This window comes from Hippoglossus hippoglossus, chromosome 4 (genome assembly GCF_009819705.1).
Source record: "Hippoglossus hippoglossus isolate fHipHip1 chromosome 4, fHipHip1.pri, whole genome shotgun sequence".
In the NCBI taxonomy this organism is placed as follows: Eukaryota; Metazoa; Chordata; class Actinopteri; order Pleuronectiformes; family Pleuronectidae; genus Hippoglossus; species Hippoglossus hippoglossus.
Window position 1 is genome coordinate 19,201,609 of NC_047154.1, and position 17,212 is coordinate 19,218,820.

Here is a 17,212-nt window from a genome sequence, read left to right on the forward strand (position 1 = left end):
AAGTTGACTGTTTTTCAACGTATTGGTACATCACTGATGCTCCAACGGTAGAATTTACGATCACAATTCTTTAAAGAAAATTTGAATACACATAAATAATTGTTTTCACTTTTCTACAGCTGGTTGATAGAACTGTTACCCAGTGTAGGACAGATTTTCACCAAACTTGGTGTAATCATTATTTGAGACGGTATCTCTAGATTCTTTTGTAATTGATTGGACTAAGTCAACAAAAATACGTTTTTTTAAAAAAAAACGTTTTCTAAGATAACTTTATATTGATCATGAAATTAATCCCATCATATGAGAAGTGACGTCACGAAGAAGTCAGGAAATGACCCATAGCATAGTTAAAAAATGCATTTTGGAAATATCTGAGGTAAAAATACATGAGGGGGTGGGTGCTCAATGCATGATGGGAGTTCCCCCAGCAGTCTCAGCCTACAGCAGCATCACTAATAGATGAGATTTATTCATTGTTTGACGAACCTAATTATAAGCTTTAGAAGAAGGAAGATTTACGTCTGATCTGAAAACAATTGAGAGCTGGTTTCCCAGGAGAGGAGCCTGGTAGCAAAGGTCTCTGCCTCCCATTCTTCACTAAAGAGATCCAAGAAAGGTTGGATGATCATACAGCTTTGGTCACATACAAAATGTCCCAGTGCTTTACCATGCTTCCTATTGACGTGTTACAAATGTCCACAACAATGGGGATGTGTCTGGTCACAGCAGGACTTTTCCAAATATTCAATCCCTCAAATATTTTATTTCCCTCCAGTTCTATGATGTATGTACCTAACCTGAACTACAGCCTTTAGAGACACTGCTAAAATAATATGAAATGTTCTTCACTTAGGTAAGAATGAAAAGTTACTGACTTGTGTGATTGGTCAGCTGTATAGGGCGTTCACACTAGTTACACAATGGTTACCTCTGCCAAGGAGGCTATGTTTTAACCTCTGTTCGTTTGTTGGCTCGTTGGTTTGGGCCTTTGCAGGTGTATGCTTAAAATAAGTGCGTGGGAATTTTTTACTACACGCAATATAATATTGTATAAGCAAATCTATCAGCAATACAGAAAGTTTAATATTTTTCAGTTATTATTTTAAAACAATGTACTAAAACAACATAACAAATACCTTATTAGACTTTAATTTTCTCATTTTCAATCTTAAATGGTTATGAACTTAGTGGTCAAATCTTCTGGAGTTGAAAAAGATTTTTATAGGAAAAAGGACCTAGAGAAACAAAACAATCTTTTGATAAAAGGATATTTTTATAAACTCAATTGTTGGAAATTATGATGAAATGTAGCATAATAAGTTGTAACTTTTACTTTGATGATGTGTCGGTCAAGAGGCAGAGGAGTGACTGGTCAAACCTTTTGTCTTGCTCAGCATCTCAACAACAGACCATAACAAACAACCCCTCCAAAACAACAATACAATAAAAACAAACAAGCAATAAAAATGTTAATGTCTCTGTACCTACTATGCAACAGTTTGGAATTCATGATGCTTTTTCCTCAGCAGCTTGTTTCTTATTGGACCAGGAAATGTTGCATTAAAAAATGAATTTCCACAACAGTGAAGGACACTTTGTCATTTCATACTGAGCACTGCTGTGAGGTGCGAAGCGGCTCCTTCTCAGCCTTTAGGGTTCTCTCTGTCATCCTGCATGATCGTTTCAATCTGGTTTCCCAGGCTGTAGAAACATGGCCGCTCGTCGAAGTTGTACGCCCAGCACTCCTTCATCAAACGGTACACCTGGTGGTACAACGAGAAGAATATGAAATGTGATTTTGCTGAGCGTGAAAGATGGGACAACAGTGTTAAAGATTATCCGTTTAAAAAAAAAAAAAACGTTTAGGAAAAATAATATTTTTGGCATGTGTCACATGTGGTCCTTATTTAAGATTAAGAAATCCTTTATCAGTCCCGGTGTTAGGGATTATTTTTCTTCTTACCTTTGAATGCCACCACCATGCTTGCTTTTGTCTGTTGCCTGCTTGCTCAACTGTCTGCCTATAAGCTTGGTACTCATCATTTGTTCTGTTAAAGTAACTTCACCAGCCTGTCTGTGCTTGGATCTTCCCTGCCTGTGCTGCTATCACCAGTCGTGACAATGAGGGTCTTCAAAAATAAAAATAAAAGACTATTGCATTTCACCTAATAAACCATACAGCAGAGTCAACGTACCTTGGGTGGGCAGTGCGGAGGAGCCGGTAACCTCCAGTCAGTCTTTAGAATATTCTCCACATGCATTGAAATGGATTGACCTTGCACGTTGTGTCCAATCTCCTGCATGTACAGCTGAAATAGTAGCACAGATTTTTAAATAGGTAAAGATAGTAAGGAGTAGGGGTTTGACTAAACTGTTGAAATATCGCCCATGTGTCTTACTCTTTTTGGGCTGCAGTTCATGTTGCAGTTGGAGAAAAGCTCGTGAAGAACGACTCCAAAACTCCAGACGTCTGATTTGTGTGAGAATTTGGACTCGTTGATGGACTCTGGAGAGTACCTGCATTAGATGAGCAGTGTTAGACCATTCAAGTTTCCTGAACCCAATGTAATCTTCAATTTAAAGATATGAAAGCTAACCTACAGAATGATCTTAAAGGCCTGATCCGGTTTTAAATGTAATAACTTTCATTTGTCTTTTAAAAAATTTTCAAAAAACTATGTTTTCTGTTTTTCGATTCCTTATATTGATGCTCTCTCACATCTGTCTGTTAAATATGAAAAAAAAAAAAGCATTCCGTTAGCTTAGCGTAGCACAAAGACTGGAAACTACCAGCCAAGTTGTCTCGTCTCCACTTCAAACACACAGCAGGCTTCCTCAAACCTTTCCACTGAGCTGCTGATAGATATTTCACAGCAGGTGTAAAAAAAAAAACCTGCATAATTTGATAGATTTCTGCTTTATTACTTCTGATTAAAAAGCATAGATTCCAAACATGATTTAAAAGAAATCTACCAGAAGATGGGGCTCTCGCCAAGCTGTTTGACACGATAGTACTCCTTGTCAACAGGAATAATCTTGGTCAGCCCAAAATCAGCGATTTTCACCAGCGTCTCACTGGCCACGAGGATATTTCTGGCTGCAAGGTCTCTGTGAACGAAACGCAGAGTCTGCAGGTACTCCATCCCCTGGGGAAATAATGAAACGGAAGAAAATGAAACAAACATCTCTTTTTGTCCACGTCATTGTTTAATCCGTGAACGTGAATTTGATCTGTGAAACCACAAGTAAGATAGAGGCTAAGATGAGTCTTAGTTTTGCATTAAACAATAAAACATTTGCAGCATACTTTAATTTTATGTTCTTTCACTGTTGCTTTGAAAGTTTTAACTGTAATACTAATGCATGAGGGGGGTTTCAGATTCCTCTCAAGAGTCACATAATGCAGGGATTCGGAAAGCAGTTTTTCCTTTTCTGCAGAATTCCTCCTGCATTTCTCCAGAATAAACAATTATTAGTCCAGCAGGTTTACATCTCTGAAAGAATTTCTGTCAATCTTCTTGGTGGAATGACCTTTAGATTTTTTTGGAGCATTCCTGTGGAATATTTTTGTACTGGACAAATGCAAAATCAATGCAACATTACAAAACAAAGCAACCAAACATTGCAAAATTAGTAAATGTATAGGAAAAGAATCCAAGTCACTGTAAATTGACGACTAGTTACCAGGTTAGAGATTTTTTTTTTTCAAATAATAAAATCCCATTTGGCTCGAACCAAGCTTTTGAACTTGATTGACAACCATTTACAGAACGCTACCATCTTGCACCGATGACGTCATTTGGAGCAGGAGTCTATGATGGGTTTATGATCTATACTGCAGCCAGCCACCAGGGGGTGATCAAGACACTGGCTTCACTTTTGGGGAGCTGTCAATCTTAATATACAGATTAGTGTCTGATCTACAGGTAGCTGACTCTTACCTTACATATCTGCGAAGCAAAGAGCAGCATCCGCCTAGTGTTGACTTTATGTTGGTTATTCTCCATGTAGCCAATAAGGCTACCGTACGGCAGGTACTCCATCACCAAGCTCATACTGAGGCGACCTGTGAACATGCAAACATTAAAGTCATTACGCACAAGATCTGACAAGGCTGTCCCATCAGTTTGAGCTAAATCTTCCACTGTAAATCCTAAGAGTTTCTAGTCTTGATCCAAACAAGCACTTTGAAGTCACATCAACATTACAGCTTTCATATGCTGCCATAGGAGGGAAAACATGGGAATCATTTGAAATTTGTCATAATAAATCTCCATCACAGACTGTATTTAAAGATGGACGACATGACAGCTACCCAAAAGTATACTGCAGTACAAGTCATTAATCCATGTCTCCACCATGTTTGAGGAGGGGACATGGACCAAATAGAAAATAGAAATATTTTCTTCAAGATGGTTTCTCTCACTTAAGGTAGTTCTTATCATACTGGTGTTTGTTCAAGTTTTTAGTTTACTAGCACATTTTGTATTAGATTGTTAATTTGAGGTAAAATATCGTGATTTACAGCTCAAACTGACTGGTGATTGGTCGAGTCGGTGTATCGACAGGATCTTGATAAAGTGGCTCCATCCTCTAATCACTACTGTGTAGACTCTGGTTCTGAATATGCAAGATGGCTACGCTCATATCCAGGATACTTTAGCTTCATTTCTGGATAGTGAGAGTCTATGGTCTCCACCATGGTTCTGCAAAGCTGCTGCATATAGTAACTCCAAATCATAACTACACCTCACCTCAAACAGATAGGTGGTCATAAAAGATAAGTGGAATTGTTGAAATGGACTGAGATTTCACAGTATGCATATTCTCAGCAGCGAACGGCTCAAAGCTGTTGATCTAGTTTGCTCGTTTTGAAAAGGGTTGTGTGTTTATGTTGCATGTTTTCATTACCCATACTGTAGCAGACTCCTCTGTATTTGACGATGTAGTCGCAGTGCAACACGCTGAGGGTTTTGACTTCCTTCTGGAAGTCCTCCTGAGTCGACTGCTGGTTGGGCTGCAGCTTTTTCACAGCGACCAGCTCGCCCGTGTTGTCACCCAGCGGGTCGTAACGACAGAGTTCAACACTGCCGAAGTTTCCCTGGAAAAGTTTTGAGTCACGCATTTGTTTGTCATACCCAGAAATTAAGTATGAACCATATGATCTTAGTATGTAACATTGCATAGAGATATGGTCCTGTGGCTGCTCTGGTGTCTCATACTTACTTTTCCCAGAGGGGTGATGTAGCGTAGGTGTCTTTCCTCAAACAGTGTCTGGTCATGTTGAGTGCTGAGGGCTCTCCACACTGGGCTCTGTGTGACAGGCTCAGTGGCGCGCAAAATCACATAATCTGCCAGGAAACAAGAAGAACTAGTCAGTGGTCACTGGGGATGTGGGGGGCAGCAATCACCTGTTTCACAGGTAATAATTAATGTATCTTAATTAATAAATTAGACATATTTACGGGACTGATATCCATGAGTGTGTGCAATTTGGTGTTTCCACATTATTCGTATTTGTTTACTGTGCACTTATTAGTGGGTGCCTGCTGCTCATCATTGATGCTGATTATCGCCGGGGATCCCTTGATTGTTTGGCCTTGGCGCAGATAATAATAATAATAAACTTTATTAAGTTATAAGGTGCTCTACAAGTTAAAATGAAAAAGAAGGAGGCAAACCCCCCAAACTGTTGACAACTGTGCCTGCCAACTTTTACATTTTATTTTTCCTCCTGTTGGATCAGTAGCAACACTGATGAACGGATTCAACGGATCAAATGTGAATTTGAGGTAGGTATGTATGCACATCATTACCTGAAGTGATCAGACTGTTGAGTTGACGGATAATACTGCGACAGGAAGGTCTGAAGTCCGCCTGGTACGACATGCACTGACTGATCAGATCCGCCAGCTCCGTCCACTGGGAAGGTGGCAGCTGCTGGAACCCGTCATAAAACTGACGCTTCTACAGAAAACACAGCGGTCACATACATTAATGACTGGAATAGGTATATTCTCTTCTCTTTATTCTTATTTGCTTCAATGTAATTGTTGTATTTGGTTCATTATTATTATTATTTTGTTTGCTATTTGACCTGTTTGTCAGGTGAATGCTCTTCCTGCCCCCAGTCGAAACAAGTGAGCACAAGCAGGTTATTGGATGTGCAGCACATCCAACATGCTACCAGATCAGCATTCAATGTGCATTTTGTTCGACTCATCAGGAGAGAAGTGGACGTACCTGTTCCAGGTCCCAGCCTCGCAGGGGAGCGGTCCCATTGTTGAAGATTTCCCACACAGTGGCACCAAAGCTCCACTTATCACACTCCTGCGTCAGGTTGTCTGGGCTCTCCAGCACCTCAGGGGCCACCCATGGGATCCTGTCCAGGATAACTGAACACACAGAAATGCATTAATGCAAAGGCACTGATTATCATAGTGTGAAAAGAGTAAAGAATACTTATTCATGCTTATTTATATAGTTACGTTTTTGTCATGGATAAATCTTCTATATGGATAATTAATGTTAGACAACAACATCACCACTTTATCCCTGTATTACATTTTAAACTTCACTGGGCATGTTAACGTTGGGATTATAGAACTGTTTTGTTTTACCATCTTTGCCCAGCATGATGCCCGGGTCGCTCAGCTTGATGAAAGGGGAGGAGCCCTGTGACGGGTCGCCCTCTCTGGCCAGCAGCAGGTTTTTAGCACATATGTTTCCATGAACAATGTTTTTCTCTTCCTGTGGGAAACTTACATGTTACTGTCTGCTCATTGTGATTGATAGATAGATAGATAGATAGATGCTGTGGATCGTGATGCAGTCATTACTTGTGTGACCACATCAGAAAGTCTCTCACCAGAAAGTTGAGGGCAGATGCGAGCTGTTTGGCTACGTCGAGTTTCCAGCTCACTGACACAGATCTCCCTCTCTTCAAGTAAAGGTCAAGGGCCCCGTGCTTGACAAACTCCTGCACCATGATGTCTGCGAGGCACAATGAGGTTTGTTTCAACAGCTGTTCTTCAAAAGCAAGCATGGACTCAGAAGTACTCACCCACATCGCAGGGACTGAGCTGGGGTCAATTGAGGTAACATTGTTTTTTTTTGTTAAATATGAATTCATGTTTTCATTCAGTATCTCTTTCTAAATTATGACATTTCAGCCTATTTTAATAGCATCAAATAACTAATGACACTTACATCACTAATAACACATACACCAGTGTGATAAGAATGACCTAAAATGACAGAAACCATCTTTGAGAAAAATGTATTTGATGTTTACTTTGACTTTCTATTTTGGTCCATGTCCCATCCAAGGACACGGAGATTGATGAAGATTGACGATCTATGCTGCAGCCAGCCACCATGTGGCGATCAAGGCACTTTGGCTTCACTTTCCGGGAACAGTCATGTTGACCATCTTTATATACAGGTCACAGCACACTAACGCATATAGGCAAACAATCTGCAAATGAAGTGATAGTCATACATAAGAGGAACGTGCAGTTTGGATAAAACATACTTTTTACTCCATGAACACTGATGCCATAAACGTGGAGGATGTGTTTGTGTGAAATCTGACTCATCAAGCTGGCAGCTTCAAAGAATGACTGAGAGAAAGAAAGGACAAGAACACATCTGGTTAATCAATAAGAATAACTGACAAAACTATTCATATTTTCTGTGTGTTTAAATCTTAGAAGACAAACCTCCCAGCAATTCTTGTCAGCGCCATCAAGCTCTTTCAGTAGGACTTCTGTCACGTGTTTCTCCCCCTCGTGAATGTCAGTTTTGTGGCCTTTAAAAATCCGCGTGAAGGATCCCTGTCCAAGGCTTGCCTCCTTATAAGAAAACACAAAACAAAATTACATTCCCTCCATCGTAAAGAACTACCTACCTTTCATTTTAATAATACTGCATTCGTCATAGGAGCAGTTTTAGCACAATCACAGTATTCGTAACAATCATAATGGGAGATACAGTTGAAGTCGTGTCTACACACTCACGCATTTCAGGTCTTCATATTTGATTATGTGGAACTGGATGTGATTGAGTTTGTTCCTCTCAGGTGACGGGGAGCCTTGAGTTTCCACAGAGTTGCTGCTGCGTATGATGATGAGATTTGTGAGCTCTGTGGAAACAGCAACGTACATTTATACTGCCAGTTAGTCGACACAAGATGAAAACATGAAGGAACATAGTCCAGTCCAAGCAGGAGGTTGAGGTGTTGGGTGTTGGGTGGTTTAAGCAGTGTTTCACCGCATGAAAGTACAGGTGTGAAGGCCCCAGAGACACATTGAGGATGGATTTTGGTCCAATCAGTCAAACCACCACAAGGTCCGAATGTAATCAGGATAAAGATAATATTATGCAAGTGAGATGCATTTGAACACCTAAATCAGTTAGTAGATTAAAATTTACGTATATCGTAGTTATAGTTTTCATGCTGTTCAGTGTTGGGACCGGGTATTTGTGAACTACAGTTCGGCCTACATGTGTAGTCAAAGCTTGACCACATGTTCTTAGTTCTGGAGACAAACCAGATCCTCCATAACTCAGTCTCCCAGGGTGCTTCAATGTCACACAGAGGTGTGAAAACTGACCAGGGACGCAAGTTTCAACCACAATTGGTCACTCTGGGCCCCATCACCCATGAGGTCACCAGGCCAATATAAGCTCAGTTCTCCCTTCCTTCACGCTCTTTCTACTGAACTCTCCGAGAGGAGAAGTGTGGCTGTCCAGCTCACTTTCTCACTCTTTCGACTCGACTCTTTCTGCTCAACTTCCATGGAGGAGAGGTGCAGCTCTGCAGCTCACCTCACCAGGGAAACCTCCTCCCAATCCAAGCTCTACCAACCTTCAAGCAGGCCTGACTGGAGCAGACTGCTAAAACCTTCCAAAAGGCAGCGACGCGAGAGCCTGCCTAAGAACTTCAGCAAACAGCTGCATCGCACAACTGAACCACAAAAACAGGAGCCACAAACCAGCAAGACGACTTCACTGGACTTGCACATCACTGCACATCAACGTTTTTTTCCTTTTCATGGACGGGTAATACAACTGGGCTTAATAATTATACTAGGCTAAGCAAAGACAGTTTATTCGATTCTGTGTGATGTTTATAAGTTTGATTTGTGTTGCTTTGATATTTTGGTTATAAGTTATTTGAAAGTTAATGTTAGTTATGTTATGCTCTTCACAGTCTTTCTCTGCATGCAACTAGCTACTTTCTCTAACTTGGCACCAACACACACACACGCATATCTCCCCACACGTCTCTCTGACCCCCGCCACATGTCGTAAACATACCAGGGGGGATGGTTTATTGCCCTCATAGTGGCCTGCCGCCATTTTGAAAGCACACTCACTCACACAGACACACACACGCATACTCACATACACATATTTATATAGTAAGTACACCTTTAGTAATTTGTGTTTTTATACTTTATTATCTTCATAATAAATGTTTTTCTTTCACAAATGTTGTTTTCATTAATGTTGCATAAGTGTGAATTTAATATTTTAAATATTAATATTCAATATTTGTTCTGCGAACCAAATTTGTTGAATGCCCAAAGGCACACCATTTAATGGTGTCACGTTTAATGTATTATTGCACAACATCAGATTAAAAGTTGCTTAAACATGTAGACTTTAGTTTGTTTTGTCATCTCTCTGCTTAGCTGACTAACTGTTACATGACTTAAAATTAAGATGAACAGAGCGATCACACCCCTGCATGAGACGGTTATAAGACGATTGCATCAGAATGCTGTTTTTTCCTACTAATATTCTCAAAACATGAATATAAGAGGTGGCTATAACCTGATGTGTACATGCACAGCAAAAAAAAATTGTTATTCTTCAACAGTTTGAATGTGATTCTGGAGTGCATGTTAATACAGGTAGATTTGACTTTTGCCCGCTTTGCCTGTTTAAATTGAGCAAATAATCAAGCACGTGCTGTATGCTCACAGTGGATAAGACAAACGCAGCATGCACTAGGTGTTACTACGACAAAGCACCTCATAAATCTTTGAAGACAGTTTCAACCAGCACATTGTGGCAATAGCAAAAAAATGAGAAAACAAAGGACAACACCAATTAATAGAGTTATGTATCCACTTTGTTTTAGAATATCGGACAAGATGTTGAATATCCCTTGTTTGGTTAAAGGTCTTCTGCCCAATTTAAGCTACCAACTACCAGTAGATGTTAACAGGTGTTAGTGGCCACCAGCGGATGTTAGGGACATAGCTTCAGTTGTGCACCATAGCGTCATCAAGTGTTTTTGTTCTCTAATGTATTGTAGTATATGTTCAGTAATATCCTGGTGCTCATGGGTTAATTTGGGAATCAAACCTTTGGGTCTGGGTGGACAGCAGTGCCCAACTTGACAGGAACTTTCAGCCAGCAGCAGCTTGGTGTGTTGGTAATGACTGGTGATCTCTCTCAAGCTGGCAAAGGATTTCTGGACACCAGGAAGACTGAAGTGCACATTCTTAATGATGAGACAGTCTTTATAGTCGAGTCCAAGTGGGGTCTGTAGAAATATACACTGCATGAACAATGTGACATAGAGAGATGGATTTACTTTTGCAAACATCTAAGTTTCACTATTTTTAAGCCCCAACCCCTCAACCTTTACTGGGTGAAGATGTTACCATTTATTTCGATTGTGACATGAGCACATCATCTGCATAGAGATAAACTCGCAGACAGAGGCCTATAGTTTAAAGACTAAACTCTTCAGAGCAGCTTAGTAATCAGTCTTAATCTATGTCTATATGTCAGTTATGTGGCCTCAACCGGAACCTTTACCTGAACACACACAGTGAGGAAGAAGCTGTCATAGTTCTTCGACTCTGCCGGACCAGGAATTTACCTCCTTTAAATCCAGATTTCTTCAATTTGTTGACTGCGAACTCAGATCTGATCAACAAGATATAAAATAACATCTAAAAACAGATGCTGGGGAATGTTTCCATTGGTTCAGACTTTCTCACAATGACTCACGTGATTGGGCCGTGGCAATGGTTTTTTCACACCCTCCAGAATACTCGGGGAGCAATGTCCTGGCAGAAGTAATGGCTAGAGTCCGTGGTCAGTCTGAAGTAGCCATCGACAAGTGACACAAACGAAAGTGCTTTCTCTTAGACCCTGGAACCTTGACTTCCTGTGGTGGGAATGCATATTTTGCAACAAATAAATATATTATGAAAACATTAACATTGACAATTAACAGGGAAATGAAGAATGTGGCGGTTTACCAAGTGTCTATCATCTTTGCGGGTTATTGTCACCATCCTACTGTCTTGGGAAGCTGCTCCGGACACACCCTCTTTAATACTGATGTCAATGATTTCTTGGAAATCACAGAAGGTCTGCCACTCCTAAAAAAGAAGATATATGCCAGGTTTATAACTAAGTTTCGACCTTAGTATGTAAATTGCCTTGAAATAATGTACTTTATGATTAGGCGCTATACAAATTACATTTTATTGAATGAATACTGATTATTTATTCAAATCTCCTTGACATTTTAAGTCAAGTTAAGTTATCACACATGTGAGGCCAAAAGAGCTTTACAAGACAACCTGACCTAGATCTAAATAATCCAGATTAAACTGCAGAGAGTAGCATAACCAAACCAATATGTGTCATCTGATTGATCTTGTTCTTACCAGGGAACCATCAGAATGGGAACTTCCACTGGTTTGAATTCACTTTCCCCAGTCACCCGCACCAGACTGAAAGGTGACTTTTCCTGGGAGGCAGCAGGACCCACTTTGAAGGTTTCGCTCCCCAGAGAGGGCTCGATGCAAGCCAGTTCAATCAGGTACTTGACTTTCAAGCTGCACGCATCCACAGAGCAGTTTCCAAGCTTCTTTAAGAAACGCTTGAGGGTGTTTCGGATTCGATAACGATCCAGGCGGTTTCGTCTCTGGATGTCATGGTCGATGTGACTTTGGTAGCAGGATTTGTAGCTGAAAAGTTAGAGTAGAGGATGTGGCGACGTTGGTTGGCAAACTCAAAAGGGACAACTCCCTTTCAAAAACTGCTGAAATATGAATATCTTGTATGTATGAATGGAAAATCCCACAAGGATTCAGCTCAGGTGTTGGCCAAAAAATGAAATGTTATGCAAATATAGATACCTGACTGTTTTGCAGAGCTCTCTAACAGTCTGGTGTCGCTCTTTAACCATTCTCCATAGGTCCAGTACTGCAAGGCCGAGACATTCCTCCTGAGTGCTCAGAGGAGGAGAAACCCCTGCCTCACTAGCAATAAAGTCACTTCGCAACTGGGAGACAAAAGAAATGAGTGACACTGTATTTAATGCATGCAATTGTTTCTGGCTGCAAACCTTGCAACAATCTGCAATATTCACCATTTGCATTTTTACAACAGTAAAAGTTGGCACAACCCAAAAAATATATATATTGATAACATTCACAGAATAAAATATTTTTTTATAAATATATATATATTTGATTCAAGTGTATCATGCAATATTCAAATAAAATAGAATATAAAACCAGCATTTTGTCTCTGAGTGAATGAATGAAATTGATTTTTGATCAATTACACATTTTCTGCTTTACCTGAGCGAAGAGATAGTCAATGACACTGCAGTCGAGCACCGGAGTGTTGCTGTCTCTGCTCAGACCGTAGCGGTACGATGTTCTTGGTCCTTTACCAAACCAGTTTCCAAAGAAAAATCTGCAAACCAAAAAGAAATCCATCACTCATCATCTTATGCAGACAACCATAATGCTAAGAATTCACAAAGTCCCTGTTTTAAACTTTGAATCATTTGATTCCATGAAATACGTTGACGTTAACGTGTAGTTTTCTGAAGTAAATGAGTGACTGTATGATTCCTCAGGGAGTTTTCGTCCTACCTGACTCTGAAGTGGACCTGTAGCTTTTCATCTGTGTTGAACATGTGCGATGGAGGATACCAAAATGAGAAGTCGGACGACGCCAACCCAAAAAGACCCAGGTACACTGGTAGGATTCCTGGAGAAGGACATTAAAATCAGCGTCTCATCTCTGGCCTAGTGTGGGTAATGGGCTCTGTTGAAGAATTTTTGACCATCCTCACACATTACATCTGCACAATGCCATTATTAGATTACATTTCATTGAGCTGACGCTTTTATCCAAAGTGACTTACAATAAATTATGAGAATAGAGCCGGTCTAACTCCACACACACTCACTACTCTCCAAGCAATACTCAACGTCAGGTCATAGATAAAGGACCAACCAACAGTGCTTTGTGGTGTCTACGCTCATGGACTTTCATATCTAACTCAGATGCCCCACACAGAGAGGCACCCACTTCAGTTCTTTTGAATATTTCCCCAGTGGCAAGAAGTGAGGACACAACTTGATTTAGGAATGCATACTTTAGGCTTTACTAGCCAATAGGATGCCAACACCTACATGTAACATAGAGAGTGACAGCAATTCTAGACATTCGTGGATGTGCTGTTGGAATGGGTGACGTAAGTAGAGGAAGATATATGCGGAGGCTGTGGGAGACATCTTCAGACTTGGGGGTGACAGTTGCTCATGTTACTCTGTTAGTGTTTGTACATTGTTCCACCTTCTGGTCTCCTTGATGCATCAAGTCTACATTAAAATCTTCTGCATAAGACATCAGCTGCTGCCTGAGTTCTCCTTTCACCAGCTTCCGGAAAAATTCCATCACAAATTGGCGTCACGAACAGGTTCTCAACACAGCAAAGAAATGGTAAGTTGCAAATTGAAAGTTAGTAAATAAACAAAACAATCTAAGGCCAGTATGTGTGCGCAGTCGCCTGTTGTTTTTTCTTTTTTCTTCATACCCAGCGAGAGTCAAATCCAAATTGATCAATCTGAATCAAAACTGAATGAGCAGAAATGAAAGGAATGTACAAAGAGAATAGACGTAGAAATCACAGTTTATCTTGCACACGGTCAAAGTCATGATTCTCCATTATGATCACCTTACCACATTTCTTTCCTGCTTGGATGCAGACATGTTCAGCAGAGATTTGGCCACAGGAAATGTGTATTGTTGTTGCGTCCTTTGTTGCAGGGAAGAAGTAGAGGTTCACGTGTAAACTGGGCCCAGTGCTCGTACTGGACTTGTGGCTGCCTCCGCGGTCACTGTTCACCAGAGGAGCTGACTCCTCCTCACTGAGATCCATGGTTACTCCTGATGACGACAGCAACACGTGCAACAACAAGAGGAAGTATTATTAATCTTATTTAAATAGCAGCTTTCAAACAAATCAAAGGCAATGGAAAATGCGTTTTAGGTGATCGACAAAACATAGAATGTTAAAGATGGATAAAAATGTAAACATAAACATTCAATAATAGAAAAAACAACAACAAAAAATGGTTAAGATAATAGAATATATATAATCAACAATACACTTTTAGTAAAGCTAAATTTAATAAGATAAATAATAATGATACAACATAAGAACATAAGTGAGTTTGTCAGCTCCTCTCAGATCATCTCGTACGCTGCTCCAGTGACACTACAGGAACTAAACAGTGTAAAATCAAAATTCATTTTTAAGATTATCTTGACAAATATAATGTCATTTCTCTTGATCCATTGCTTTATGTTAATTACTCTTAATACAGATACATTTATTTCTCATTTTAAACCAAATTAACAACAGCAAATGCATTAACATAAATACTCACAGAAGTTTTATATAAAATATATTTATAATATATAAAAACGTATGTCATCAGTATATTTGGAAATATGCTGTTATAAGAAGATAAATGTATTTTATCTATAGGCACCACATTGAACATTTGTTTGATGTACTTTTATTTAGTTAAGTGGTTTATTATAAAATAAATTGTCTTTAGACCAATAAAATGAAATGTAAAACTGTAATTAGATATAAATGCATAATAAGCTAGTTATAAGGTCATAACAACTCTAGAGCATGACAAGCAAGTTTTTTTTTGTGACAAGTTAAATTGTATGTATACATGATGAAGTATAACTTATTTCAGCAAAGTTTGTATTGAGTAGAACTCCCACTGTGACACTAAATGATGCTTGGGAAATGCCAAATGAAGATTTGTGGGGATTTCCATGATGTGTCACAGAACTGCTCACCATGTTCTGCTGTAGCTACACCAGGCAGAGGAACACGTAAGCTATACGTAATGATACACAATCCACATTTCAATATTTGATTTTAGAATTCTTTGCCTTGTTTGCTTTGATAACACTGACGATCTGTTTATTTTCACTAAGAAAATGATCATATATATAAACAAAACTCAGTTAAGGATATAATCTATCACTAGGTTTAACTAACCCTTTATGAAACAATCGTTTGATCATAGTTTTAAAAACACATCCTGTCACTCAAACATGGAAGCGACAAATTCACCACATTGCATTGTGGCTCTTGTCAATATAAAATCAAACACCGACATATCTCAGCAGTTAATGTATAAAAAGTTTTTAAACAATATATCAATATCAAGGGTAATTGATTTCAATAAGTTGTACAGTTACCTTTACATCTGAACAGTGAAAGTCCTCTCGATCATTTGTTCCTGTAAACCAGGCATTTCTTTTACTTCTGCGTTTGCGCTGTGTGTGTGTGTGTGTGTGTGTGTGTGTGTGTCTGTTGACAGGAAGTTCAATTTCCTGATTTAGACAAGCAGATGTAACAACATCATCAGTTTACTGTCGTCGCTGTTCAACTGTTTTCATCCCACAGACTGAACTGATGCACAGTTACAGAACAAACACCTGAAAAATTAAGTGTTAAACAAAATACTTCACTCTTCTGAAATTATTGTTTTCCAACTGTCAGGGTTTTAATTGTCTTCTACACATTTTCCCTTATTTTCATTTTAAAATGAACTTTACAAAATGCTACACATCAGCTACTCGAAATTATAACTGGACCTATTAAACATTTAACTGGAAATGTGTTTTGTAGTCTTTGTGTAATTCTGCTTACTAACAAACTAACGAACCAACATAACTTCCTTGGCAGAAGTTATTATGATTTTGTGAATTAAATGTAATCATCAATTCACATTAAATTGATAGATTGTTGGTAAAGTGAAAGCGAATGCTGACAGGAAAAGAGAAGCAGCTGACAACTGTGGTTTCCCTGTTCAGCGCTCAGGTTTTTATCAGTTTCCTCTTGTAGCTCTAAGAAAACCACTCGGTTTGAACTGCAGAAACTGCACCACTGTATGTGTTCTTCTAATTACTGATACTCTGCTTTTATCAATCTTGCACATTTTTGTCCCACAATCTAGTCCTTTACGTTGATTCTTACCATGTTTTAGTTTTTCTATATAATGTTAAAGGAGCATGCTGACATTTTTTTTGCACATATATTTAAGTGAGCCACCGTCAGTGACTGTAAAAGGTTCGAGTTGAGGTTTAATTCTTTTATTCATGTTGTTTTATTTATTTCTTTATTTTTAAAGCACCCTACATGGTGGGAGTTTGTGTCACAACCTAGTCTACCATGCCTTGATTTGATCCTGTCTCTGTTCTGTCATTCCAGATCCAGTCACATCCAGATAACCTCATTCCTTTCACCTGAGTCTCCCCACCCACACACTCACCTGCTCAACTCACCCTAGCCCTGCTGTGCCAGCGGTTCTGGTGGCCTTCCATGGAAGAAGACTCAGGGGAGTTCATTGCAGCCTGTCGCACCGGCGCCCAGCAGAAGAACGCCTTAGGTCTCCTTCTCGCTTCCCTGTGCCTCGTCGTACCTGGTCGCACATCTCCCTGGATTTTGTCACTGGACTTCCCCCCCTCTGTTGGTAACCCAGTCGTCCTCGCTGTTGTAGAACGCTTTTCCAAGACTGCCCAATTCATTCCCTTACCCAAACTACCTTCTGCCAAAGAAACTGCTGAGATTATGCTCCTTTATGTGTTTCGTCTGCATGGTCTCCCCAGGGATGATGTCTCTGATAGGGGGCCCCACTTTACCTCTCATTTCTAGTCTGAGTTTTGCAGGCTCCTGGAAGTATCCGTCAGTCTGTCCTCTGGGTTTCACCCTCAGTCCAAAGGTCAAACAGAACATATGAACCAGGAGATGGAGACTGCGCTACGCAACTCCAACCGGTGCAGTCGCCCTGCACCCTAATACGCTCCAGGACAGAGTGTCTGGCTCTCCACTCATGACCTC

The 17,212-nt window shown here is 39.8% G+C and overlaps 1 protein-coding gene across 1 annotated transcript; it reads right to left on the reverse strand.

Moving 5' to 3' along the window:
- Positions 1 to 772: 772 nt before the first annotated feature.
- On the reverse strand, positions 773 to 16,269 carry jak3 (Janus kinase 3 (a protein tyrosine kinase, leukocyte)). The gene is given in 27 exon segments (XM_034583156.1): positions 773 to 1,766; positions 2,199 to 2,312; positions 2,403 to 2,520; positions 2,977 to 3,149; positions 3,945 to 4,069; positions 4,915 to 5,104; positions 5,230 to 5,354; positions 5,820 to 5,970; positions 6,247 to 6,398; positions 6,624 to 6,753; positions 6,872 to 6,996; positions 7,538 to 7,625; positions 7,725 to 7,856; positions 8,022 to 8,146; positions 10,381 to 10,561; positions 10,840 to 10,880; positions 10,883 to 10,950; positions 11,035 to 11,194; positions 11,282 to 11,411; positions 11,703 to 11,743; positions 11,746 to 12,005; positions 12,177 to 12,322; positions 12,624 to 12,741; positions 12,924 to 13,041; positions 14,020 to 14,230; positions 14,504 to 14,566; positions 15,568 to 16,269. Coding segments are annotated over 25 exon segments (3,330 nt in total). The 5' UTR covers positions 14,219 to 14,230; positions 14,504 to 14,566; positions 15,568 to 16,269; the 3' UTR covers positions 773 to 1,646.
- Between the last annotated feature and the right edge of the window lie 943 nt (positions 16,270 to 17,212).